The 24,408-nt window shown below is 57.5% G+C and overlaps 2 protein-coding genes across 6 annotated transcripts; both read left to right on the top strand.

Moving 5' to 3' along the window:
- The first annotated feature begins 192 nt into the window (after positions 1-192).
- ABCB8 (ATP binding cassette subfamily B member 8) lies at positions 193-18,267 on the top strand. Of its 3 annotated transcripts, XM_002751836.6 has the most exons (16): positions 193-377; positions 4,560-4,872; positions 5,253-5,408; positions 5,485-5,579; positions 5,706-5,811; positions 6,559-6,720; positions 6,833-6,918; positions 7,022-7,119; positions 7,739-7,844; positions 11,486-11,519; positions 11,714-11,850; positions 11,993-12,087; positions 12,302-12,435; positions 13,153-13,300; positions 14,782-15,032; positions 16,165-18,267. In XM_002751836.6, the coding sequence occupies exons 1-16, from the start codon at positions 283-285 to the stop codon at positions 16,303-16,305; spliced, it is 2,157 nt and encodes a 718-aa protein (XP_002751882.2). In that variant the 5' UTR covers positions 193-282; the 3' UTR covers positions 16,306-18,267. The 3 variants fall into 3 exon arrangements, with proteins under 3 accessions (XP_002751882.2, XP_078199583.1, XP_078199584.1); XM_078343457.1 differs by lacking the exon at positions 4,560-4,872; XM_078343458.1 differs by lacking the exons at positions 193-377; positions 4,560-4,872 and adding an exon at positions 4,512-4,559.
- Positions 16,369-24,389, top strand: ASIC3 (acid sensing ion channel subunit 3). 3 transcript variants are annotated; one of them, XM_078343460.1, is made up of 12 exons: positions 16,369-18,432; positions 19,794-20,826; positions 21,508-21,658; positions 21,877-22,004; positions 22,154-22,343; positions 22,429-22,485; positions 22,580-22,727; positions 23,234-23,325; positions 23,400-23,479; positions 23,596-23,667; positions 23,849-23,907; positions 24,024-24,206. In XM_078343460.1, exons 2-12 carry the CDS (start codon positions 20,293-20,295, stop codon positions 24,100-24,102), a joined length of 1,590 nt encoding a protein of 529 aa, XP_078199586.1. In that variant the 5' UTR covers positions 16,369-18,432; positions 19,794-20,292; the 3' UTR covers positions 24,103-24,206. The 3 variants fall into 3 exon arrangements, with proteins under 3 accessions (XP_078199586.1, XP_078199585.1, XP_078199587.1); XM_078343459.1 differs by lacking the exon at positions 23,849-23,907 and having other exon boundaries at positions 24,024-24,389; XM_078343461.1 differs by lacking the exon at positions 23,596-23,667.
- The last annotated feature ends 19 nt before the right edge of the window (positions 24,390-24,408 follow it).

The following is a 24,408-nucleotide window of genomic DNA, read 5'->3' as shown; positions in this document are numbered from 1 at the left end:
CCTACTGGCGCACAGGGCAAAAGTCAAACCCACTTCCTGTTCGGCTCCGCCCAGAGCAGGGGACGGGAGGGTAGGCTATTCTCTCCAATCACAGTTCCGAAAGGAGGAGTTCTAACAACGTATCCTCCGATCACAGCTTGCAACAAGATTGATGTGTCTTTTCACCAATCACTGCCTAGGCGCGTGGGGGTTGTCGGGATGGGGGCCGGAGCCAACATGGAGCCCTCAGTGGGATGAGGGTGAAACTGCTATTGCCGGCTACTCCTGTTTTCCCGCCCCAGCATGCTGGTGCATTTATTTCGGGTCGGGATTCGGGGTGGCCCAGTCCCAGGCAGGCCGCTACTGCCCCTCCGCTTCCAGACATTCTCAGCTGTCAGGTAAAAAGGGAAAAACCTATTCAGTGCGGGTCATTGACCGGCCGGCAGGTCATTTCCAGGCCCGCCGGGAGATGGAGTCCGCGGGCTCGCACGAGGCTTGCTGGGAGTTGTAGGCCAGGCCGGCCAGGGTGGAATGTCACTCCGCGGGTATTGGCCTCGATTATTTATAGTGACAGTATATGCTCCGGCGTCTGCATCCGCTTGTCGGCCGGAAGGAGGGACGCTCGGGGTCAGTGACCACGCCCATTCCGCACTCCCGACCAGGGGTCGCCTTTCCTCGCCCCGGAGTTGATTGGGCGATTTGGACGAAAATTCTTATGTTAAGAGACATTTAATAGTAGCAGTGCTCCCAGGAATCAAAATGAGTCGAACAAGAGCTGGAGACGTTCAGCAGATAAAGAGCCAATCTAATAGGCTAGGCGCGGTGGCTCACCCCTGTAATCCCAGCAGTTTGGGAAGCCAAGAGTTCGTGACCAGCCTAGCCAACATGGCAAAACCCCGTATTTACTAAAAACTACAAAAATCTGCTGTGTGTGGTGGCACACGCTGTAATTCCAGCTACTTGTCCAAAAGAAAAAAGAAGAAAGAGTGAATCTAATAATTTGTACATGTCTGTTTTTAGCAAAACACTCTATACAGATTGGTCCAGAGAGAGAGACGGGTGGGAAACAAACAAGGACCCTGAAACTACAACTCGAATGTAAATGTTTTATGAGAAGGGACTGATTCCTGAATCCATTTTTTTTTTTTTTTTTTTTTTTTTTTGAGACAGTCTCGCTCTGTCACCCAGGCTGGAGTGCAGTGGCACGATCTCAGCTCACTGCAATCTCTGCTTCCTGGGTTCAAGTGATTCTCATGCCTCAAGCTTCCAAGTAGCTGAGATTACAGATGTGCACTACCACACCTGGCTAAGTTTTGTATCTTTAGTAGAGATGGGGTTTCATCATTTTGGCCCAGCTGGTCTTGAATTCCTGACCTCAGGTGATCCTCACACCTCAGCCTCCCAAACTGCTGGGATACAGGCCTGAGCCACCTCTCCTGGCTGTCTTTTCTAATCCTAGAGTGAATAACTTGGGGGCCAAGCAAATAGAAGATTCCCAAGGGCAGGCGGATATGGAGTTGTGTCATTTGGAAAGGCCATCTGACTGGTGCAGGGCAAGAGCTGGGGCGAGCTGGAGCTGGAAGTCTTGGTGCTGGGAAGTAATCCACAAGCTCTTGGCAATGACGAAACCTTTCTTAGAGTCTTAGTTGGGAGACAATGCAAGAAGCTGGAAAAAGGCCATGGTAAATTGTTGAAAGGTTTAAAAGCAGTCCTTCGGAAATAATAAGGGTGTTGATGTTACTTAAACCAGAGAGAAACCCAAGGAAAGACAACAAATAATATTCAAGTATATACACATTCATTAGTCAGTATTTTTCAATAGATTATGAAATGAATCTGGTGGGTCAGGACCATTTAAAAGTAAATATAGGCCAGGCACAGTGGCTCACACCTGTAATCCCAGCACTTTGGGAGGCCAAGGCAGGCAGATTACCTGAGGTCAGGAGTTCAAGACCAGCCTGGCCAACATGGTGAAGCCCCGTCTCTACTAAAAATACAAAAATTAGTCAGGCGCTATGGCTCACGCCTATAATCCCAGGACTTTGAGGGGCCGAGGTGGGCAGATCACTTGAGGTCAGGAGTTCGAGACCAGCCTAGCCAATGTGGTAAAGCCCCGTCTGTACTAAAATAACAAAAATTAGCTGGGCATGGTGATGCCTGTAGTCCCAGCTACTCAGGAGGCTGAGGCAGGAGAATCGCTTGAACCCAGGAAACAGAGGTTTCAGTGAGCCAAGACAGTGTCACTGCTCTCCAGTTTGGGCAACAGAGAGAGACACCGTCTCAAAAAGAAGGCCGGGCACAGTGGCTCACGCCTGTAATCCCAGCGTTTTGGGAAAGCTGAGGCAGGTCGATCACAAGGTCAGGCATTCAAGACCTGTCTGACCAACATGGTGAAACCCCGTCTCTACTAAAAACACAAAAATTACCTGGGTGTGGGGGTGCATGCCTGTAATCCCAGCTACTCAGGAGGCTCAGGCAGGAGAATCGCTTGAACCCGGGAAATGGAGGTTGCAATGAGCTGAGATCGCGCCCTTGTACTCGAGCCTGGATGACAGCGACACTCTGTCTCAAAAAAAAAAAAAAAAGAGAAAAGAAAATATCAGAATACATGTTAAGAATTAGAGAAAATATTGTTTTGTGAAGCGTTTCCATTTTGAGTGGCATGTATGTGTTCATGGTTGCAATGTAAGATGTTTCTTTCCTTCCTCATGGAGAACCTCTAAAAAGGGTAAAAAAAGAAAAAAAAAAAGATACGTTTCTTGCTGTAGGCCACAGTAAGTGTAAACATTTGCAAATCCCTATAGTAGCTGGGTTAGACTGCATCTCCAGTGACGGCATGCATGTGCTCAGCAAACATAAACATTCGTGGAACATCTATCATGTTCTGCCAGTGCTGTCTAAGATACACATGGTGTGGGAAAACTGGGCAGTTACACCAGGCAGGAGGAGAGTAAGCATCTCCATCTAAAAGTTATGAAAGACACAAGACCACAGTGGAAAACCAGACAGAAGAACCCAGCAGTTGGAATGGGGAGGGGGAAGGCCTCATGTAGGCAAGAGGCACAGGCCTTCCTAAAAGCAAGGGAAGGAGGAGCTGAAACTGCAGTTAGAAGGTTCTAGGGATGTGAAAAGCCATGTTGGGAAAGAGAAAAGCTCACGCCATTCTTTTTTACAGTCTTCCCCATCAGTAAACTCGTCTGGATCTTCCAGATCTCACCATCCTCTCCTGGCTGGATAACTTCTGCTTCCTACAACCAGTCCTGTCTGCCTCCAGACCACGCCCCTCTACTATGATCTTTTTTTTTTTGAGACAGAGTCTCACTCTGTTGCCGAGGCTAGAGTGCTGTAGCTCAGCTCACTGCAACCTTCACCTCCCAGGTTCAAGTGGTTCTCCTGCCTGAGTAGCTCAGACCACAGGCACACACCACCACACCCACCTAATTTTTGTATTTTTAGTAGAAACAGGGTTTCAATATGTTGGTCTCAAACTCCTGGCCTCAAATGATCCACCTACCTCAGCCTCCCAAAGTGTTGGGGTTACAGTATGAGCCACTGCACTCTGCCATGCTTTGATCTTTAAAATGCAAACCTGATCTTGTCACACGTCAGCCTAAAAATCACCATGGTCCTTATTGCTCTCTTAAGTCCAGGTGCTTGATAAGAACTAGAAAACTGCCTCTCCCAGAGGTTGCAGCGGGCTGAGATTGCACCGTTGCACTCCAGCCTGGGCAACAAGAGTGAAACTCCACTTAAAAAAAAAAAAAAGAAAAGTAAACTGCCTCTCCCGCAAGTCTCATGTCTCCTCTTTCTTCTTGTAGGCCAGGCTTCAGCCATACAATTCCTGAAACTTCTCTCCTATCCTTTCTTACTGCAGACACCCACACTTGCTTTCCCTCAGCCTAGAGCTTTCCCAGTTTACACCCCACCCCCACCTGTGCCCAGCCTCCTCTTCCCCCCAGGCCTCACCTAGAAGGCCTTTCCTGATTCCCTCTGAGGAGAAGGAGAGGAGCAGGGCTCCATGCTGTCTTGTGCCTGTGATTCCCAGTTAACTGTGAGTCTCCCACACTCAGGCATGGCTGCTGTGAGGGGAGCGACTCTGGCTGTCATGTTCATCTCCATCCTTTCCGTACCCCCGAACAGAGCACCTGCACACAGTAGTTCAGGATGTCTAGAATCGGTGGAGCTCGGTGGCTGATGCCTGTAATCCCAGCACTTTGGGAGGCCAAAGTGGGTGGAACGCCTGAGGTCAGGAGTTCGAGGCCAGCCTGGCCAACATGGCGAAACTCCCATCTCTACTAAAAATAAAAAAATTAGCCGGATGTGGTGGCAGGCACCTGTAATCCTAGCTACTCAGGAGGCTGAGGTAGGAGATTCACTCGAACCTGGGAGGTTGCAGTGAGCCAAGATAGTACCATTGCACTCCAGCCTGGGGGACAACAGCGAGACTTGATCACAAAAAAAAAAAAAAAAAAAGAAGAAGAGGAAGTGCTGCTTCCAGAGGGCTTGGCCAGAGCTCCGAGGGTGGACTAGTCAGTTGGAGGACAGAGCCTTGAGCCATCCACGCCTCTTTCTCATTACAGGTACCCTGATGGCTCCCGCAGCTTCTCCCTACCCTGGGCCATGGCCCACCTGCGGTCCCAGCTCTGGGCCCATCTCCTTCGAGGCCCGCTAGCTCCCAGACGGAGGCCCTCTGCCTGGTGCTGGGTTGGGGGAGCCCTACTAGGTCCCGTGTTGCTGAGTAAGCGTCCCCGCCTCTGCCTTGTGGCCCTGTGTGAGGCAGAAGAGGCCCTTCCTGCCAGCTCCACACCCCGAGTCGTGGGGTCACGCTTTAACTGGAAGCTCTTCTGGCAGTTTCTGCGCCCCCACCTGCTGGTCCTGGGGGTAGCCGTCGTGGTGAGGCTTTCCCCACTTCTCCATCCTGGGGACAGGGCAGGACCCAGGAAGGGCCTGGAGAGGGCCTGAGCCAGAACTGCAAAGGGATGGCATTCCTGCCTTGCTACCTCTCAGAGGAGAGTTCACGGGAGCAGCAAGGGCTAGCCAGGGGTCCAGGGATGCCAGGAGCATCAACACCAGGTGGCGGGGTGTGCAGGGGTCCGTTGGGGCTGGAAGCCAGGTTTGAACCTCTGAGAGGCACTGATGTGTCCACATGACCAGCCACAGCCTGGACACAGCAGGGTTCAGTGGTGGGAGAGGAAGGGCCAAGATCTGGCTGGGGCTGGGGAGGAGGATGGCTCCCCACTCGAAACACCTGTCCCCTCTGCCTCCCCATTCAGCTGGCCTTGGGTGCGGCACTGGTGAATGTACAGATCCCCCTGCTTTTGGGCCAGCTGGTAGAGATCGTGGCCAAGTACACGAGGGACCACGTGGGGAGTTTCATGACTGAGTCCCGGAATCTCACCACCCACCTGCTTATCCTCTATGGTGTCCAGGTACAGCCGGGAGTGGGGCTGGGGGCCGCCAACGAGCTGCCCGTGGCATCCCTGAGTGCACTGGCCTCTTTCGCAGGGACTACTGACTTTCGGATACCTGGTGCTGCTGTCCCACATTGGCGAGCGCATGGCGGTGGACATGCGGAGGGCCCTCTTCAGCTCTCTGCTCCGGTACTGCCAGCCACAGGGTGCAGACTTGGGATGACTGGTGGCCCGATGGGGGTCTGGGGGTGGGGCCTCATCCCGAAGTAATGTCTCCCTCTTCTGCCCTCTTTGTTGGTCCATGTCCCATGCCAGACAAGACATCGCCTTCTTTGATGCCAATAAGACAGGGCAGCTGGTGAGCCGCTTGACAACTGACGTGCAGGAGTTTAAGTCCTCCTTCAAGCTTGTCATCTCCCAGGTCAGCGGGCCGGTGTGCCCATTACACATCCTCACACACTTTCCCACGTGGACTTGCCAGGCCAGTCCTGGCCGCCCCAGGCCTGATGTTGGGCCAACAGGCCACACTGACTGGAGAAGCCCACCACGTGGTGAGGGTGTGGGGAGGGGCCACAGCAGTTCACAGAAGGGAAGTGTGGAGGCAGCATCCAAGGTCAGGACAGGCTGCTTCTCCACCGCTCTGAAACTGTATCTCCCGTGGAAAGCCTTCTCAAGCACTCAGACAAGAGCCTCTCCTAGCAAAAGCAAAATCACTTCACCTGCCTTGTCTCCAGAGTGCCTGGATTGCTGACGAGCATTGAGCATGCATAGTGGCTCTCTACCGAACACCGATGCCCTCCCCTCACCCCCCACTGACCCTGTGGCCGCTGGATCATGCCAGACACTAGTCTTGGCAGTCACTGGTGTACCCCATGTGGTTCTCTTTGTTCCGTTCCTAGAACAGAAAGCAGCAAGCTGGGCTTGTCTAGGGGAAGGACTCCACAGTTCGTAGCATTCTTGCTCAGCTCCTTCATGCCTGCTGCTCGCTTCCCAGCTGGCCAAGTTAGGGTTCCATGCTGTGACCGGTGGACGGCCACTTGGCCTCCAAGGGGCCAGACCTGGGGCCTTGGCCTTGGGAGTGCAGAGCTACAGCTGGCTGACCCTTGGAAAAGTCCTTCCTTTCATGGTGTGAATGCCATAGCCTCCCACCTTCCCTCCCACTCTCTAGGGGCTTCGAAGCTGCACCCAGGTGGCAGGCTGCCTGGTGTCCCTGTCCATGCTGTCTCCACGCCTCACGCTGCTGCTGATGGTGGCCACACCAGCCCTGATGGGAGTGGGCAGCCTGATGGGCTCAGGCCTCCGAAAACTGTCTCGCCAGTGTCAGGAGCAGGTACTGGCCTTCCTGCCCATCCTCCTCACCCTCCCCACACCGGTTCTCTTCCCACTCCCCAGAACTCCTCCCTGTCTCCAACCTGGCTTCACATTTCCTGGCCTCCGTGCAGGTTGCTAGGGCAATGGGCGTAGCGGACGAGGCCCTGAGCAACGTTCGGACAGTGCGCGCCTTTGCCATGGAGCCACGGGAAGAGGAGTGAGTCCTGGGAGGGCGAAGCACAGAGCAGATGCCCCCCACACCCTGCCCACCCTTCATGCCAGCCCAGCTGCCTCCTGAGTGCCCTGGCTTCTCTCACCAGGCGCTACGGGGCAGAACTGGAAGCATGCCGCTCCCGGGCAGAGGAGCTGGGCCGGGGCATCGCCTTGTTCCAAGGGCTTTCCAACATCGCCTTCAACTGTGAGTGAGCTATGGTGGGTGCTTGTGGGCTGGGGAGGAGCTGGGAGCAGCCAAGGCAGGCAAAGGGCCATCCTCCGTCTGCTGTGAGCCTGCATTTGCCTTGGGCCGGCAGCTGACTCATGCAGGTAAGGGGAGGGTGCTGATGTCCCAGCTGAATGACGGAGCTCCATGCAAAGCACTGCAGGGCCGCTCTCGAGGAGGCTGTGGAGGCGCCCACCCTTCTTGCTCTTCCAAGGAGGAAACCAAGGCTGGGACCAGACATGTGCCTCACCTGACTCTCCCAGTTAGCAGCAGCAGAGCAGGCCCAGGGTCGATTCCTCTGCTCACATAGGCTCAGCCTCATCCCCCTCACTGCCTGTCCCCTCTCTCACAGGCTCAGCCTTGTCCCCCCTCACTGCCTGTCCCCCCTCACACAGGCTCAGCCTTGTCCCCCCTCATTGCCTGTCCCCTCACACAGGCTCAGCCTCGTCCCCCTCACTGCCTGTCCCCTCACACAGGCTCAGCCTCGTCCCCCTCACTGCCTGTCCCCTCACACAGGCTCAGCCTCATCCCCCTCACTACTTGTCCCCTCACACAGGCTCAGCCTCATCCCCCTCACTGCCTGTCCCCTCTCCTGCAGGCATGGTCTTGGGCACCCTGTTTATCGGGGGCTCCCTTGTGGCCGGACAGCAGCTGACAGGGGGAGACCTCATGTCCTTCCTGGTGGCCTCCCAGACAGTACAAAGGTAAGTGGGGGCCGTTCCCATCGCTGCAGGGCCCCATGCCACCCTCCAGAGCCCTGCTGGGACAGGGGACATGGGTGCCAGCCTTCTCTGGGGGCCAACTGCCGTGCAGCTCCAGGCCTGCCCAGCTCCCCCCAGGGATGCATAGGGCTAGGAGAGAGCGGGGAAAGAGCTCCTCAGGGCCCAGAACAGCCCTCCTGGCTGGGGCAGTAGTGCTGCACCAGGCGTGTGTTTGTCATCTTCAGCCTTCCAAAGGACCCAGAAGTTTTCTTAACAAGCTTTTCAAAAAAATTTTTTTTAACTGTAGTAGAGTACATGTAACATAAAATGCAGCATTTGAGCCACGTGGAAGCGTGCAGCTCATTGGTGCACTCACACTGCTGTGCTGTTACCACCCACCTCCAGCGTGCAGCTCATTGGTGCACTCACACTGCTGTGCTGTTATCACCACCCATCTCAGAACGCTTTTTTTTTTTTTTTTTAATGGAGTCTCGCTCTGTAGCCCAGGCCGGAATGCAGTGGCTCGATCTCGGCTCACTGCAACCTCTGCCTCCCAGGTCCCAGTTCAAGCAATTCTCCTACCTCAGCCTCCCAAGTAGCTGGGATTACAGGCACGAGCCACCATGCCCAGCTGTTTTCTATGTGTAGGAGAGATGGGGTTTCACCATGTTGGCCAGTCTGGTCTTGAACTCCTGACCTCGTGATCTGCCCACCTCAGCCTCCCAAAGTGCTGGGATTACAGGCGTAAGCCACCGCACCCAGCCTCCAGAACACATCTTACCTGGCAGAGCGGAGACTGTCCCCGTGAAACTTGAGTCCCTACTTGCCCTCCCCCAGTCCCTGGCACCTACCAGTCCACTTTGTCTTTATGATTTGACAACTCAAGGGACGTCCTGTAAGTGGAGTCAGACTATTCATGTCCTTTTGTCACTGCATTTTGTCACTCTGCATCGTGTCTTCAGCTTCCTCCATGTTCGAGCCTGTGTCCGAATCCTCTTCCATTGCAGGCTGTGACATTCCATGCATGGATGGACCGTCCTTGACAGGCTTTGTGAGCTGCCCCTCCCCATTATCAGCCACTTCAGGGACGAGTCGCTGACCCCTGTCCCTGCACTCCCACCCTTAGAGTTTATTCTTTTGCGTTGATCTGAAACCACCCACTCAGCTGAACCTCTGGGGCGTCCAGAGCCGAAGGGCTGACTTTGCTCGACAGCCCGAGGCAGGCCTCTCAGATCCTCTTTCCAAGCTAAACACAAACAGTTCTACATACAGCTGTTACGGTAAATAATGAGATAGTGAATATGCTGTAACAGATCGTCAAAGGGCAAAGACCTGTCTCCGACCACACGTCGCCCCTGCTGCCCCGTCTCTCCCCGAGCCCCCTGCTCTTCCTCCACGGCCCCACCCGGTTCCTCTGTGGCATGTGTCCTTGCCCTGCTGCATGGTGCACCCTGCATGTGTGTCACTGGATCAGAATCCCTCGCTGCAGGGCCTACTGTCCAGGGAAGGGGGAGGCAGGTAGAGACCACCTCCCATTCTCAGCCCCAAACCTGACATTCCACAGACATTCCTCCCATTTCCACAGCTGCACAGACACCTTCCTGGGCCCAATTTCTGCTTGATGCTCCTCAATCTTGAGCACATTCAGACCCTTTCTGGTCCTGGACTCAGGCCTCCTGGGCAGCCTCGTCCCTCCTCCAGCCCAGACAACTGTTCCCTGGTGGCTTTGAAATTCAGATGCCCTCACTGTGATAGAGATGGGACTTGGGGATATGCGCGTGCTTCCACTGCCGGTCCTGCTCCATGCTGACCCACTTCCCTTGACCACAACCTTGGCCTCTCTGAACAAGACAGTCATTTTAGTCCTGAGGACCATAAGAAGCCCAGTGGCTCTCTTAATAAAATCACCCCTTTGCCCCCTGGGGTGGGCAGTGGCAGGACAGTCTCCCTGTGGGGAGGGTGGCTGCACTGTCCGGTCACAGCCCTCCCCCTTTGGGGTCCCCACTTTCCCTTAAGGGCCTGAGACCCTGACCTTACCTCCCATGGTACTGCTTGTCCATCCAGCAATTTTATGATATACACAAGAACCCCTAGGGGCTAGTCTGTGTTGTCTCACTGGCTGCTCCCACAGCCACAGTTCCTACACCCATTTCCTTGGGGGTCCTTCTAGCCCTGCCCATGTGGAGATTCTTCCCGACCCACCTTCAAGGAATTGGGTCTGTTGTGTAAAGGAGCTAGTGTGTTTACCACTGGGTCTTGCCAGCTAAGCCAAGGGACCACGCATCGGCGCTGGCATCAACAGAGGGGAGGCAGGGAGAGGGGAGCAGGATGGCCTGGCCTGCCTTAGGCAGCCTAACCTGTGGGCCCATCCTGAGCACTCCTGATGAAAATGGGGAGGCACCAGGACCGACAGCAATGGGGGCCCAGCCGCCTCATTAGAATCGGGGCCAGGCCCCACCTGAGTACAGGCCCACAGCCTGCCGCCCACAGCCCTTGGCCCCTGAGAACAGGGTCATCTCACTCCAATGAGTCACGTGCGTTTTGAATTTCAGTTTCTGCCGGCCCCCTTTGTCAGGCCTTAATGTCTTCCGGATCGCTGGTGGAGAACGTTCCCCTCCTCATCAGCAGATAGCTGGCTGGGCTGGCTGCTTCCTGCTGCTGCCTCCCTGCTGCCTTTAGCAAGTGCTGACTACACTGAGTCTGCTGGGACCTTTTCCCTTGAGTTTCCGGGCCCCGCCCACTCACCCCCACCCCAGTGCTGGAAGAAATGAGTCTTGCAGCTCAAGGATTGCTGGGGAGTCAGTCTTTCCTCTTCTTAAGGAGCCGACCAGGCATAGACAGTGGCAGACACACTGTCACGGGTCAGCCAGGCCAGTCAGGGACCAGTGACCAAGAAGCAGTTGAGTCACCTTCCCCAGCCTGGCAGCCGGCCAACCCTACCCCAGCCTTGCCTGGACGCAGGAGGCCACCCACTGTCTAGACAGATAACACCGTGGGGATACTCACCTGCAGGGCAAGCCCACAAGAAAAGTTTTTTTCAGGGAATTTTGTTTGGGGGTCTCCCCAGAGTTCCCCTGTGGCCCAGAGTCTCTGTTTTCTTCTTTCTCCAAAAAGATTTAACATCACTTCTCCCACCTAAATTTTAGCCAAAGTCATTGTTCCCCCAAGAGTCTGCCGCATTAGATCTGCTCTCCCCTCGTGAGCCACGCAGCCTTGATTTCTGTTCACTGCGGCGGCATCTGCATCCTCAGGGCCGCAGGGAGGTCGTGGGTCAGCTGGGCTCCCTTCCTTGTGGGCTGATGTCATCCTGCATGTGTGTACAGGCCTCACCCTGCAGACCACAGGCCAGGGCGGTAGAGGACACCACAGAGGCCTGTGCCTTCACTTCCATTTCCTCCTGGAGCAGCCCCTCCCGGGGGCCTGGGCTGGGCTGAGGGACAGCTGTTATCCCTACCCGGCTAAGGAGGGAGCCAAGGCTCAGCCATCTGGTGTCACCACGTGCCAGGGCTCCATGTCCCCAAGTTGCAGGAGCAGTCCCTGCATTTAACCCCACAGGCTACCTTGCTCCCCACCATTGGTTCCTTCCCCTTCCGTCTGGCTTGTCTTGTTCCATCTATTCCAACCCTCTCTCCTTCTCCTGCCAGGTCCATGGCCAACCTCTCAATCCTGTTTGGTCAGGTGAGTGGCCAGCAGGGTAGAGGCCTGGGGTGTGGAGTCTGCCATGTGTGTGCCGCTGTGGGAGCTGCCTGTTGACTGGGTGTGGGTGGGTGGAGAGCTGGGGGGACCCCAGCCTAGAGCCACAGCCACTCCCTGGAGATGCTGTGGCCACCCCTACTCCTGCCTCCCTTCAGACTTTGGGTCCCCTCCCACAGGTGGTCCGGGGGCTGAGTGCAGGCGCCCGGGTCTTTGAGTACATGGCCCTGAGCCCCTGCATCCCGCTGTCTGGGGGCCGCTGCATCCCCAAACAGCACCTGCATGGCACCGTCACATTTCACAACGTCTGCTTCAGGTCAGCGTGGGTGAGCAGGTACAGGGGTGGAGGTCTGGCTTAATGCCCCCCATAAACAGAGGGCTACAGAGAGACTTAGGAGGGACCCGGGCAACAAGGGCTGGGAGCCTGGTCTGACTGGGGGTCTCTTGGCTCCTCCCAGCTACCCCTGCCGCCCCGGCTTCCAGGTGCTGAAAGACTTCACCCTGACGCTGCCCCCTGGCAAGATCGTGGCCCTTGTGGGCCAGTCTGGGGGAGGTAAGGGAAGCCTTCTCTTTACCCTCTGGCTCTTCCTCTGGCAGCCACTCAGAGCAAGGTCAGGAGCAGTGAGCCCTGCACCCCAGTGGAGTCCCTTCCTCCACTGCCACAGTGCCCCTTCCTGGGACAATCCCCAGAACCCCTGGCCTCCCTCCCTCTTACCCCACTTCTGCAGGAAAGACCACCAACTCCCTCTGTCACCCCAATTCTCCAGGAAAGACAACCGTGGCTTCCCTGCTGGAGCGCTTCTATGACCCCACGGCAGGCAGGGTGATGCTGGATGGGCAGGACCTGCGCACCCTTGACCCCTCCTGGCTCCGGGGCCAGGTCATTGGCTTCATCAGCCAGGTGCGGGGCCCTCAATCCCACTGCCCATCCCCCTCTGGGCCCTGCCCCTATTGTCCTCAGGTACCTTTTCTTTCCATCCCATCCTCACCATCCTTGCTGCTCTTGGGAGACCCCTGGCTTTCTCCATATGTACCTGGCTGTCCTCTGGGCAAGGCATCCCTTCCCGGGAGCAGCCACAGCTCTGCCTGGTCTCCCAGAGCAGGGACGCTTTGTCCCAGTTTACAGCAGTCTACGCAGATGGGGCACCCCTAGGATTCTCTGCAAATCCCATAGCATCCAGGTCTAGGGGAGCCTGTGGTGGGGTTGCTGAGCCTGTAGCCATTCTCCCTCTGCTTGAGGTGGCCCTGCCCAACGGGGAGCCACCCTCCCCTTAGATGGCTGTGAATGAAGAGGGAGGCCTGCCGTCCCACCAGGGAGAGTGCCTGTGCCGGAGTAAGGCAAATGCAAGCCCCCGACCCCAGCGCCTGCTCTGCCAGTGCCTCCCAGTCCCACTCCTGGGGAGGAGTTCTGGCCCTTAGTAGGAGGTCAACCTGTCCTTCCTTTCTGGGGGCCGCTCTGCATCCTCACTCCACCTCTGACTCTGAACTTCTGATTCTTTAAGAGCTCCTAGTCTAATCCTCCCAAGTAGACTGTCCTAATGTACATGGCAGCCCTTTGGGTTTCTGGGGCAAAGAGAATGTTTCTTTGGACACTATCTCCATAACCCCTCACCCACAGGAGCCGGTCCTGTTTGGGACAACCATCATGGAGAACATCCGCTTTGGGAAGCCGGGAGCTTCCGATGAAGAGGTGTACGCAGCTGCCCGGGAGGCCAATGCCCACGAGTTCATCACCAGCTTCCCTGAGGGCTACAACACGGTTGTCGGTGGGTGCCAGGACAGGACCCCTGCTCGGGTCTGCGGGGAACCAGACGGGGAGGCATTGGGACACAGGATTCTGCAGGAGCAGTGAGCAGCCCAGCGGGACTGAGGGGAGCAGGGACAGTTGGGGAGAAAGACAGTTGTGTCCGGGAAGACCAGAGCCACAGTCAAAAGGGACAGATGCTCTGTGGGGACGGGAGTCCAGGCCCATGTGGTTCAGAACCAGCAGACCAAGCAGTCCACAGAGACAAGACAGGCTCCAGGAGGAGCTGGAGAATGCAGCAAGGGCATATGGCAGGACCCTGGCCAGGGACACAGTGACACGTGGTGTTTGGAGTCCCCACCAAGCCTAAAGGGCCACCACTTCCCCAGACAGAACAGAAGGCACGAGGGCTGCCTCCTCTCCCCTGCCCATCCCCCTTCAGCTCCTGTTGCCTAACAAAAGACCCAGGGAGCCGCCTCCTCTCCGCTGTCCATCCCATTCCGGCTCCTGTTGCCTTCATGTGCTTTTCTTCTCTAAAGGCGGTTCTCCTCATTCTAATCAGGGTGGCTGGATGGGTCCCAGGAGAGGGCTCTGGCGGTTCTGAACTAGGGGCACACAGCTGGCACTGAGGGCTGAACTAGGGGCACACAGCTGGCATGGCAGGGCTGACCTAGGGGCGTGCAGCTGGCACGGCAGGGCTAAACTAGGCATGCAGCCTGGCACTGCAGGGCAGCAGTTGACATGCAGAGCTCCCAGGTCTTCTCTTTCCAATCTTTGGGGCCTGTGTCTTGGCCAGGGTCTTGTCTCTGTTGCAGTGGGTAAGCACTTCTCAGGATGCAGAGATACTGGGGCTTCTCAACTCTGGTCAGTCCAACTGAGTCCAGCCTTCTGAGCTGTGGGGCCACTGTCCCCAGCCCAGCCTCGTGGTCTCGATTGCTCCCCCAGTCATGTTCATCCACTGTCCAGATACCAGCTATCCTCACTGGGTGCTCTCCCACATCTCTCTTGGGTGGCTCTTTTCTTGTCTCTCTGATCTTAGTACTTCCTGCTCATTTGGGCCTTCTTGGGGCTATGCCCTTACTGACCTGTCACCTGCTGTCACCTTGAGGTCTTTTTTGGCTTCCAGGCTGCCACTTGTGCTGTCCTCTGTAAGCTTTGAATCCCCCCTCCCTGGAGTCAGTGGACCCTGGAGCCCATGTTTGGGTGCTGGATGTTCCCCACAGCCACAGAGACCCGGGAGTGTGGGAAGGTGGCTGGAGCTGCAGGCACAGTTCGGGGTGAGGATGAGAGGCAGGAGGAGGGTGCACAGTGCGGGGTGGCGGGGGTCAGAGGCAGGAGGAGGTTGTACAGTTCGGGTAGGGGTCGGAGGCAGGAGGAACATGCATGGTGCTATGAAGGGCACTCCAAGGATCTTAATGGGAGTTCAGGAAGGACCCGGTGCCCCTTTGTTGGCCACCCTCAAGTGCATAGCTTCAGGCTCCTGCCATGCCCCTCCCTTCCCAGGTGAGAGGGGCACTACCCTGTCTGGGGGCCAGAAGCAGCGCCTGGCCATCGCCCGAGCCCTCATCAAGCAGCCCACAGTGCTGATACTGGACGAAGCCACCAGCGCGCTGGATGCGGAGTCTGAGCGGGTTGTGCAGGAGGCCCTGGACCGGGCCAGTGCAGGCCGCACGGTGCTGGTCATTGCTCACCGGCTCAGCACCGTCCGTGGGGCCCACTGCATCGTCGTCATGGCCGATGGCTGCGTCTGGGAGGTTAGTCAGCCGAGTGGCGTGGATCCGTGGGTCAAGGATATAACTTCATCACTGACAGTGGCACGATGCTGCCATGAGTTATACGAAGGGTAGCCTGGCCATAGGGCCTTGGGGGCTGCTCTGGAAGCAGCATCCCATGCAGAGGCAGGAGTTCCTGCATCAGCCAAGCCCTAGCCTTCAGGCCCTCAGTTTCTTCCTCTGTTTCCTGGAATAGCATAAGTGCATCAGCTCCCAGGATCAAAAGGAAGAGTATTGGCCAGGTGCCTGCAATCCCAGCACTTTGAGAGGCCGAGGCAGAAGGATCTCTTGAGGCCAGCCTGGGCAGCATAGTGGGACCCTGTCTTTACAAAATACCAAAGGGAAAAATAGCCTTTGTGGTCACATGCACCTATATACTATTAGCTACTCTGGAGGCTAGCCAGGAGGATTACTTGAGCCCCAGAGGTTGAGGCTCTAATGAACAATGATAATGCCACTGCACTCCCGCCTGGCATCAGAATGAGACCCTGTCTCAAAAAAAAAAAAAAAAGGGAAACATACTCAGAAAGAGTGGTACTGGGAGCAAGGAGCAGGGCTGGCTGCCCAGGGTCTGAGGTGCAGGAGAAGCAGCACCAAGACCCTTTGCGGGAAGGCAGGAGCAGGACCCGTGAGGTTGTATGGCATTGGCTCACAGCCATTTGTTCAAGCTGAGGCTGAGGGGCTTGTGCAAGGAGTTGGGGCCTGAGTGGGAGCCTTGGGCTCTGTAAGGGGGACAGAGGGAATCGGGTTGTTTTGTGTGTGTGTGTGTGGAGAATGGGGTCTCACTATATTGCCCAGGCAGATCTCAAACTCCTGGGCTCCAGCTGTCCTCCCGCCTCTGCCTCTCTAAGAGCTGGGATTACAGGTGTGAGCCACAGCTATCGGCTGGGAATCGTGTTCTTCCAATTGTGTTCAGCTAAGTAGGGAAGTGGCCCTAACCAATGCAGCATGCCCATAGTGGCTCCTTTCAGATAGGGCATTGGTTTCAGAGTGTCCCCAGAAGGGGCACTGCCTTAGTGACCATGGGCCCAATGGCTGAGATGTTCAGCCCTTCCAGGGTTCTGAAGTCTGCACACATTGAATCAACCATCTACCCCTCCGTCCTGTCTTCCAGGCTGGGACCCACGAAGAGCTCCTGAAGAAGGGCGGGCTGTACGCTGAGCTCATCCGGAGGCAGGCCCTGGATGCCCCGAAGACGGCGGCCCCACCATCCAAGAAGCCAGAAGGCCCCGGAAGCTCCCAGTGCAAGTCCTGAGAAGAGCCCCCTGAGGTGTGGTCGCTGCCAAGCATCAGTGCTAGGGCTGGAGCTCAGCCTGGGGGGAACGCACTGGGGACTGAGCCCCCAGGAGGGCCAGCATGTGGAGAGTCGCCGTGGCTACTCCTTCTCACGATAAAGCCGGGGCAGGCCCAACCCTCCCTTCCATCCTAAGTCCTGCCGGCTGCCTCCCTCCCACTAGAGTCCACCAGAGTCACTGGGCTGCACAGGAGCAGAGGCAGAGTTCTGCAAGGTGCCTCCACTTTTCTCTCCCTTTGCCCAGCCCCCTCCAGACCTCTCAGAGATGCTCTGCCCAGTCTCCCCATCCCACCCAACAGCCTCAAGTTGGCCAGGCCTATAGCGCCAGGGAGTTTTTAAAAAACAGGGTCTGACATTGGCTGGGAACGCAAACCTAAGCTCTTCCCACACCCTTGCTAGGACCTCACTTCCCTAGACTGACTCCCTCACTGGACCCTGGGAGAAGGAGCCTATCCCCTGGCTCACCCCAGAACCCACAGTCCCCATCTTCCAAACAACCTCCCTCCCTTCTCCCTGAACGGGGAACAGTCCTGATGTCTAGATTTCACCTCCTCTTCCCACCGCTGAAGGACACAGGCCTAACAGGGCCCAACTCTTGGGTCAGGGTAGGAGGGAAGAAGCACCAGCCTGCCTGGCTGTCTTCCACTGGCCCTGCCCTGTGTGCCTGGAATCTTTGACCCACTGAGATGGTGGACCCGCCTCCTACACCAAGGACACCCAGCTCTGAAGGAGACAGGAGGAGCTGATGCCCACCTGGCGCTCTCGGCTTCCTGCCCACAGTGCTGAGGAGTACAGAGCTCAATGGAGCAGCTACTGCAGAATCCAGTGTAGAATCGGTCCAGGAGAGTACTGCTATGGACAGGCCAGTATCCACAGCAGGGTCTGGGAGGTGCCCCTTAAAAGGGGAAGGCAAACAGCCTGAGTGACGGGTGCCTGTGGCCCTGAGACTGGATGAGGGCGAGGCTCCAGCTGGCTTCAGAGGGGTCTGGAAAGGCACACAAGTAGGGCCTTAGCTGAACTGGTGCCCCAGGACCTCATGCCCCTGCCCTGTTGCAGATGCACCAGCCCTCCCCACCTCCTCGCTGCCGTCACTTCCTGCTGGGATCCTTCCCCCATCCAGCCACATCAAGGCTGTGAGACTATATGGAGCCCTGCTCCCCTGAGCAGGGGAAGAGGGGGTACCTGCCCTGTACCTTCACAGTCAGCCAGGCATTCTGGATTTATCTGTGCAAAGAAGGGCTGTCAGTGCCCTCTTTCAGGGGTGGTGGCAGTTCGCTGATGGAGCAGCCAGTGCTGGGGAGGCCAGCCTGGAAGAGATAGCAAGTGGCTCAAGTTTGTGTGCAGGAGCCAGAGTGGGACCCACAGGCTCTTGTGGGGTATGGTTTAGACCTAGATGCTACTCTGGGGACAAGCCATCCAAAAACCCCAGGCCCACATCCACCCTGATTTGATATCCTACTTCCTGACAGATCAGAGGCTGGAGGCCCAGAAGCAGAGCCTGGGGCTGGCTCCCAGCTGCTTTGCTACTAAACCCCTCCCTAGGGCAGGCCACAGCAGCCCTCAGCTTCCTGGCGAGTCCATGAGCCCTGCCCAGGGGCCCTGCTTGTTGGCCTGACCCCTCTCTCACCAGGCAGCCAGCCAGCCAAAGCGGCTCCTGCTTCACCCCCTCAGTCACCAGCCTCAGGCTGCCTAAGACGCCTCTGACACCAGATTCTAAGGCTCTCCTTACATCTGGGCAACTTCTCCAAATGCAGCCCTCCACCAGCTAAAGGAGTGGTGGAACCCCACAGCTAGCATGCCATCTGCCTAACCTTGCTTCGGTCTTAGCTCCACAGTGCAGAGCGGGAGCCTAGCAGTGCTTGATGGGGACGCCTGTTTTGAGAGTGTATGTGGGATAATCTACAGTAAAATACTTGCAAAGTGTGGTGCTGTGCTGTAACCTATGTACTCAGTCCTTCCAGAGTGTTTATTAGTGAAGCACCTGCCGTGTGCCACTGAGCCCACTATGGGGAATGAGGACAGCCCCTGCCCCTGTGAAGCTTGTGTCCTGTTGGGAGGACAGACAGGTGGCCCAGCAGCTGCAGCATGGTATGTGCACACATTTGGTTGGTAGAACCATGTTTCTACCACTCATGGTCAAAAAAGCGCACCAAAGTCAGCCTGGCGGCCTCAGGTACTTTTTTGAGCAAAGATAGAATAGAAATAAATTTCAGTAAATAAATTAGTGGGCCAGCTTTCCCAAAGGCCTACACGGAATGTCATCTAACTCTCAGATACATGGTGGGAGACAACCGTTTAGCCAAATGCAGTGCGACACTGATGAGGACTGCCTGGCGCTCTGCAGGTCAGGGCTTCCTCCCAGAACTGCACCTCATCCCCAGGGCCATGGGTCAGCACAACGTCCTCATCCCACTACAGGTCAGCTGGCACTACCTCACAAACAGTAACTGCCTTCTGGAGGTCCCTCCCCAGCCTGGGAGCCTGCCCCGCCTCCAACCCATCACCTCCCTGGATCATTGGAAGCATCTTAGGTCAGATACTGCGCTGGCTCTGCCCTCTCCAGGCTCACTGTCTCCCACCATGCAGGCTCAGGGCATGACAACCCTAGAAAAGCCCCATGCAAAGCAGACCTGCTCCCACATTACTGGTGGGAATGCAGAATGGCATGACTCCTGTGCGGGAAACTGTCATCTATCAGATGACCAACCCAGTGGTCTTTTGGCCCAGCAGTCCTCCTGGGAGTTCACATCTGTGTTGATATGGCAACACTGTTTGTAATGGGAAGACGAAACCCCCAGTCTCAGTGGGGGAGTCATTAAATAAATGATGCTATATGCACATAACAGGTGGTACGCAGCCATTTGGAAAAATGAAGCTTCTCCAGGTCCTGGATATAGCATTCTAAGATGGGAAATCACAGGTTACCCGTGTTGTGTCTGAGATGACAGGTGGGGTACTCATGTGGTACCCCAGAGGATGGCAGGTGGGGCGCCATGTTCTTTCCACCTGGGGTGGCACGTGGGCCCATAACCATTGTGGTAGAGGCCAACATCCTCAACGGGAGGGCCTGAGTGTGGGAGCTAGGCTCTGACTCCCTAGGGAGAGAGGGACACAGGAGACAGACGGACCCTGGAAGTGGGACCTGAAGAGGGCCCTGGGCATCCAGTGTAGGCTGAGATGCTGGGGGCATAGAAAGAAGAGATCTGCTGATGCCAATGTTCCAACCACTTCCCAGGTTGGTCAAGAGCCAGCTCTGGTCTTTGTGAAGGAACAGATAATTGTAGGTGAAGCTGAGGGAAGGCCGGAGAGGCAAAAGGAGGGAGGAGCTAGGCAGGGGTCAGCGACTGACCCTCAGGGCTGGTATACAGGGGCTGCAGCTGGGAACCTAGGGGGCCCCAAGGCACCTCCAGGCCCAGTTTACCTCTGGGCTTTCCTCACGCTCTCCCCAGGATCACTGCGGTTTCCTCCTGGCGCCTCTCATCTTGGACAACCATGCCCCCCTCCAGGCTGTACTAATGGCTCAGCCTGGGGCCCCAGGGACCTCCCCTACCCACCAGACTGCTCTGCCGGCCCCCTTTCCCCCCTCACTGCTGAAACCCAATCCTCTGCGGCAGCGCCGGCTCAGCACCGCCTCAGCACGGCTCCCTCCGCAGCCCCTGCCTGCCACGGTCAGCTGCACCCCACCTGGTCTGCTGCCGAGTCCCCAGCCCAGTGCCTAGGCCAGTAGACCCACTGCGTGTTCCTCAGGAAGGCTGAGCGAGACCGACGGGCCAGATCATCTCCTCCAACCCTGCCAGGCTAGTGCCTCCCTGCCTCCCAACCTCGGCTCTCTCCCACCCTCTCCTCGCCTGGCCCCCTGAATCCTGTCTCAGCCCTCTCAGCCCCTTGACTGACCCTCTCTCACTCCTTCCAAGCCTCTGTAGCTAGTCCCCCTCCTGAGTTTTGGCCATGAAGCCCACCTCAGGCCCAGAGGAGGCCCGGCGGCCGGCCTCAGACATCCGCGTGTTCGCCAGTAACTGCTCGATGCACGGGGTGGGCCACGTCTTCGCGCCAGGCAGCCTGAACCTGCGCCGGGGTATGTGGGCAGCGGCCGTGGTCCTGTCAGTGGTCACCTTCCTCTACCAGGTGGCTGGGAGGGTGCGCTACTACAGGGAGTACCACCACCAGACTGCCCTGGATGAGCGAGAAAGCCACCAGCTCGTCTTCCCAGCTGTCACCCTGTGCAACATCAATCCACTGCGCCGCTCACGCCTCACACCTAATGACCTCCACTGGGCCGGGGCTGCGCTGCTGGGCCTGGACCCCACAGAGCACGCCACCTTCCTGCGCGCCCTGGGCCAGCCCCCTGCCCCACCCGGCTTCATGCCCAGTTCCACCTTCGACATGGCACAACTCTATGACCGTGCTGGGCACTCCCTGGATGACATGCTGCTGGACTGTCGCTTCCGTGGCGAACCTTGTGGGCCTGAGAACTTCACCATGGTGAGCTGACCTCCCTACCTATCCTGCCAGGGACCCAGAGGGCCAGCCAGTCCCTGCCCAGCACCCACAATCCCCTAGCCAGCATAGCTCCCCCAAAGCCAGGGGATCTCTTCCTTCCTACCAGCCATGGACTCCAAAACCCCTGGTGCCACTCTGTGCAGCCCAGGAAGCTGTGCTTCTTGGGGCTTTCTCTGTCTCCCAGCGCGAGGGCAGCATATGAGACCACACTGACCCCAGCTGGCCCTAGCCTGAGGTCTGGCCTGTGGAGACGCTGCTCCTGGGGCTGGGGATCCTCCCCTGTGGGACCATTCTAGGGCAGAAGACCCCTGCCTCTGCCAGGAGGACAAGATTTGCTTTCCCTCCAAATTTTCAACATACTGCCAACCCTGGAGGAGAGCCACAGCGGCCCATTTCCTTTTCCCCCAGTCCCCAGAGAAACATGGAAAAACCTGCATCCTGTGCCCTGGGCTTTGGTGGGGGCTGGAAGGCAGAGGAGCTGGGCTGATGGGCTCCCAAGAGTGTCCTGCAACATGTGCCCACGTGGAGTGTGGGGCTGGGGGCATTGAGATGCGGGCTTCAGTGTTCAAAGAAGAGGCACAAACAGAGCATGAGGCAGGGCAAGGTCCCATGACCATGTGCTTGCCTGGGGGAGACAGCGGTCACCCTGTCTGCCCACTGCAGGTCTTCACCCGGATGGGAAAGTGCTACACGTTTAACTCTGGCACCGATGGGGCAGAGCTCCTCACCACTATTAGAGGTGGCATAGGCAACGGGCTGGACCTCATGCTGGACGTGCAGCAGGAGGAGTATTTACCCGTGTGGAAGGACGATGGTAGGGAGCACACGAATGAGGCTGGGGGAGGGCATGGATTGAGTGTAAAAAGGCTAGGAGAAGGAGAGGAGGTGCCAGGGTGTTCCCCAGGACCTGTGAAAGGGGCTGGGCTGGCTCATCCCAGTCCTGCAGAGAGGGGCCTGCAGTGAGAGATCTCATCTGGTTGGGGAGGAGACCTGACTACAGGGTCTCAGGCCTCACAGGCTCCTCCCCAACAGACGAGACCCCGTTTGAGGTGGGGATCAAAGTGCAGATCCATAGCCAGGAGGAGCCGCCCATCATCGACCAGCTAGGCTTGGGGGTGTCCCCAGGTTTCCAGACCTTTATCTCTTGCCAGCAGCAGCAGGTACCCTCCCGTGTGCCTCCACACCCCCTCCTTCAAGCCCACACCAACTCGAACCCTAAACCCTTAGCTCCTCAGACCTGTCCACGGGCCTCTCCCCAGCTGACCTCTCACATTCTTGGGGAAAGCCTCCTAACCCTGTCCCCCCACAGCTGAGCTTCCTGCCACCGCCCTGGGGCGACTGCAGTTCAGTATCTCTGAACCCCAACTATGAGCCAGAGCCCTCTGATCCCCTGGGTTCCCCCAGCTCCAGCCCTCCCTATAGCCTAATGGGGTGTCGCCTGGTCTGTGAGACCCGCTACGTGGCTCGGAAGTGCGGCTGCCGAATGATGTACATGCCAGGTGAGGGGTTGGGGTCCACATCCCGTGGTGAGCTGGGCCCAGGCAGCCGGGGCTGCTCCTCAAGCCGTCTCCCTGGCACCCGCAGGCGGCGCGCCAGTGTGCAGCCCCCAGCAGTACAAGGACTGTGCCCACCCGGCCATAGGTAAGGGCAAGCCTCCCCCACCTCCCGTCCGCGCTGCTCGGCCCGGGCCCCTAACCCGCCGGGCAGGCGGCTGATGCGGCCCGGTGGCCAGCAGATGCCATGCTTCGCAAGGACGCGTGCGCCTGCCCCAATCCGTGCGCCAGCACGCGCTACGCCAAGGAGCTCTCCATGGTGCGGATGCCGAGCCGCTCTGCCGCGCGTTTCCTGTCCCGGAAGCTCAACCGCAGCGAGGCCTACATCGCGTGAGACGCGCGGGGTGGGCGGGCTCCTCCTAACCGGGGCCTCCCGACGGGGCGGGGCGGAGCGGGGCGGGCCGGATCCCTAGTGCGCACAGCCCGGGCGGAGGCAGCCTCCGCAGCCTCACTGGCTCTGGGGCTCGTGCTGGTTGCTTAATCTTTCTGCCCCCGGGGGATCCTGAAGCCCCCTCCCAGGAGTCTGTTTTTTTCCTTTTTTAAAATCTTTATTTTTAAAAAATAGAGACGGCGGCGGCGGGGGAGGGTTGCGGAGGGGGAGGGGGTGCAGGGAGCCGGTCTCGCTATGTTGCCCAGGCCACAGGCTGTCTCAAACCCCTAGCCTCAAATCCTCCCTCCTCATCCTCCCAAAGTTCTGGGACTACAGGTGTGAGCCACCACCATGCCCGGCCCCTCCCAGCGTTCTTGAAAGGAATGGGAGAACCCACAGCTGCTTCTTGCCAGCAGTGGGCACCAGGCAGTGGCCAGCACACATCTGAGGCCTTTCTTGTCCTCAGGGAGAACGTGCTGGCCCTGGAGGTCTTCTTTGAGGCCCTCAACTATGAGACTGTGGAGCAGAAGAAGGCCTATGAGATGTCAGAGTTGCTAGGTATGTGTGCAAGGCCCTCAGGGCTGGGGAGATGTGGGCAGGCTGTGAGTTGAAGGGTGACCCTGTCTCCACAGGTGACATTGGGGGCCAGATGGGGCTGTTCATCGGGGCCAGCCTGCTCACCATCCTCGAGATCTTAGACTACCTCTGTGAGGTAGGCCAGGGCCCCCACAGCAGGAGGTGGGAAGCAGGAGATGGGAGGTGGGAATCGGGGCCCCTAGGATCAGGGGAAGGCATGCACCAGCCACCTCCCATCCTGCTTGCCTTCAGGTGTTCCAAGACAAGGTCCTGGGATATTTCTGGAACCGAAGGCACTCCCAAAGGCACTCCAGCACCAATCTGGTAACAGCCCCTCTTCTGGAGCCCCTGCCAGCTCCAAGGGTGCTAGGCCCCAGCCCTGAAGCCTAAGACCACCATCCCACCCCAGCTGAGGAAAAAGAGAGGCAGGAGGGTGTGCAGTGATCTTGACTGGTCCATGGGAGGAGGACCTTTTCCCACCTCTGACCCTCTCCTCCTCCCACAGCTTCAGGAAGGGCTGGGCAGCCATCGAACCCAAGTTCCCCACCTCAGCCTGGGCCCCAGGTAACACATAATGGCCCCCTAAGATCAAGGGAGGAAGGGCAGCCAAGGAGGGTAGGGGCAGGCCCAGGGCAGTGGCTATGCCGGTTTCACCCCAGCACTATGCTCTGTCCCCGAAGACCTCCCACCCCTCCCTGTTCCGTCACCAAGACTCTCTCCGCGTCCCACCGAACCTGCTACCTTGTCACTCGGCTCTAGACCTGCTGTCTGCGTCCCCGGAGCCCCGCCCTGGCATCCTGGACATGTCTAGCCTGCACGTAGCTTTTCCATCTTCACCCCAAATAAAGTACCAATGCATCAGCCTTGGGTGTTCCTCTTACAGGCTGAGGTCAGCCCAACTCAGGCATCAGAAGTCTTCTGCCAGCCATCATCCAGCTGGACATGGCTTCAGAAATGCAGAGCTGGACCCGTGAACCCCCATGAATCTCTAGGGTAGAATGGTAGTAAGAGGTTGTCAGTCATTTGCACCTCAGTCTGAGTTTACTAGACTGACATCGCAGAGAG

The sequence above is a fragment of the Callithrix jacchus genome, chromosome 11 (assembly GCF_049354715.1).
Source record: "Callithrix jacchus isolate 240 chromosome 11, calJac240_pri, whole genome shotgun sequence".
NCBI lineage: Eukaryota > Metazoa > Chordata > Mammalia > Primates > Cebidae > Callithrix > Callithrix jacchus.
Note: the sequence above shows the minus strand (reverse complement) of the source record. Positions and strands in the feature narration are given on the sequence as shown.

What these genes read in the sequence shown, in the direction of transcription:
- ABCB8 (XM_002751836.6), top strand. Translation starts at nt 283, where the DNA reads ATGCTGGTGCATTTATTTCGGGTCGGGATTCGGGGTGGCCCAGTCCCA. An exon ending in TCCTGGGGGTAGCCGTCGTG is followed by an intron (nt 4,873 to 5,252) that starts GTGAGGCTTTCC and finishes CTCCCCATTCAG; the next exon opens with CTGGCCTTGGGTGCGGCACT. An exon ending in CCGATGGCTGCGTCTGGGAG is followed by an intron (nt 15,033 to 16,164) that starts GTTAGTCAGCCG and finishes CCTGTCTTCCAG; the next exon opens with GCTGGGACCCACGAAGAGCT.
- ASIC3 (XM_078343459.1), top strand. Translation starts at nt 20,293, where the DNA reads ATGAAGCCCACCTCAGGCCCAGAGGAGGCCCGGCGGCCGGCCTCAGAC. An exon ending in ACCCGTGTGGAAGGACGATG is followed by an intron (nt 21,659 to 21,876) that starts GTAGGGAGCACA and finishes CCTCCCCAACAG; the next exon opens with ACGAGACCCCGTTTGAGGTG. An exon ending in TCTTAGACTACCTCTGTGAG is followed by an intron (nt 23,480 to 23,595) that starts GTAGGCCAGGGC and finishes GCTTGCCTTCAG; the next exon opens with GTGTTCCAAGACAAGGTCCT.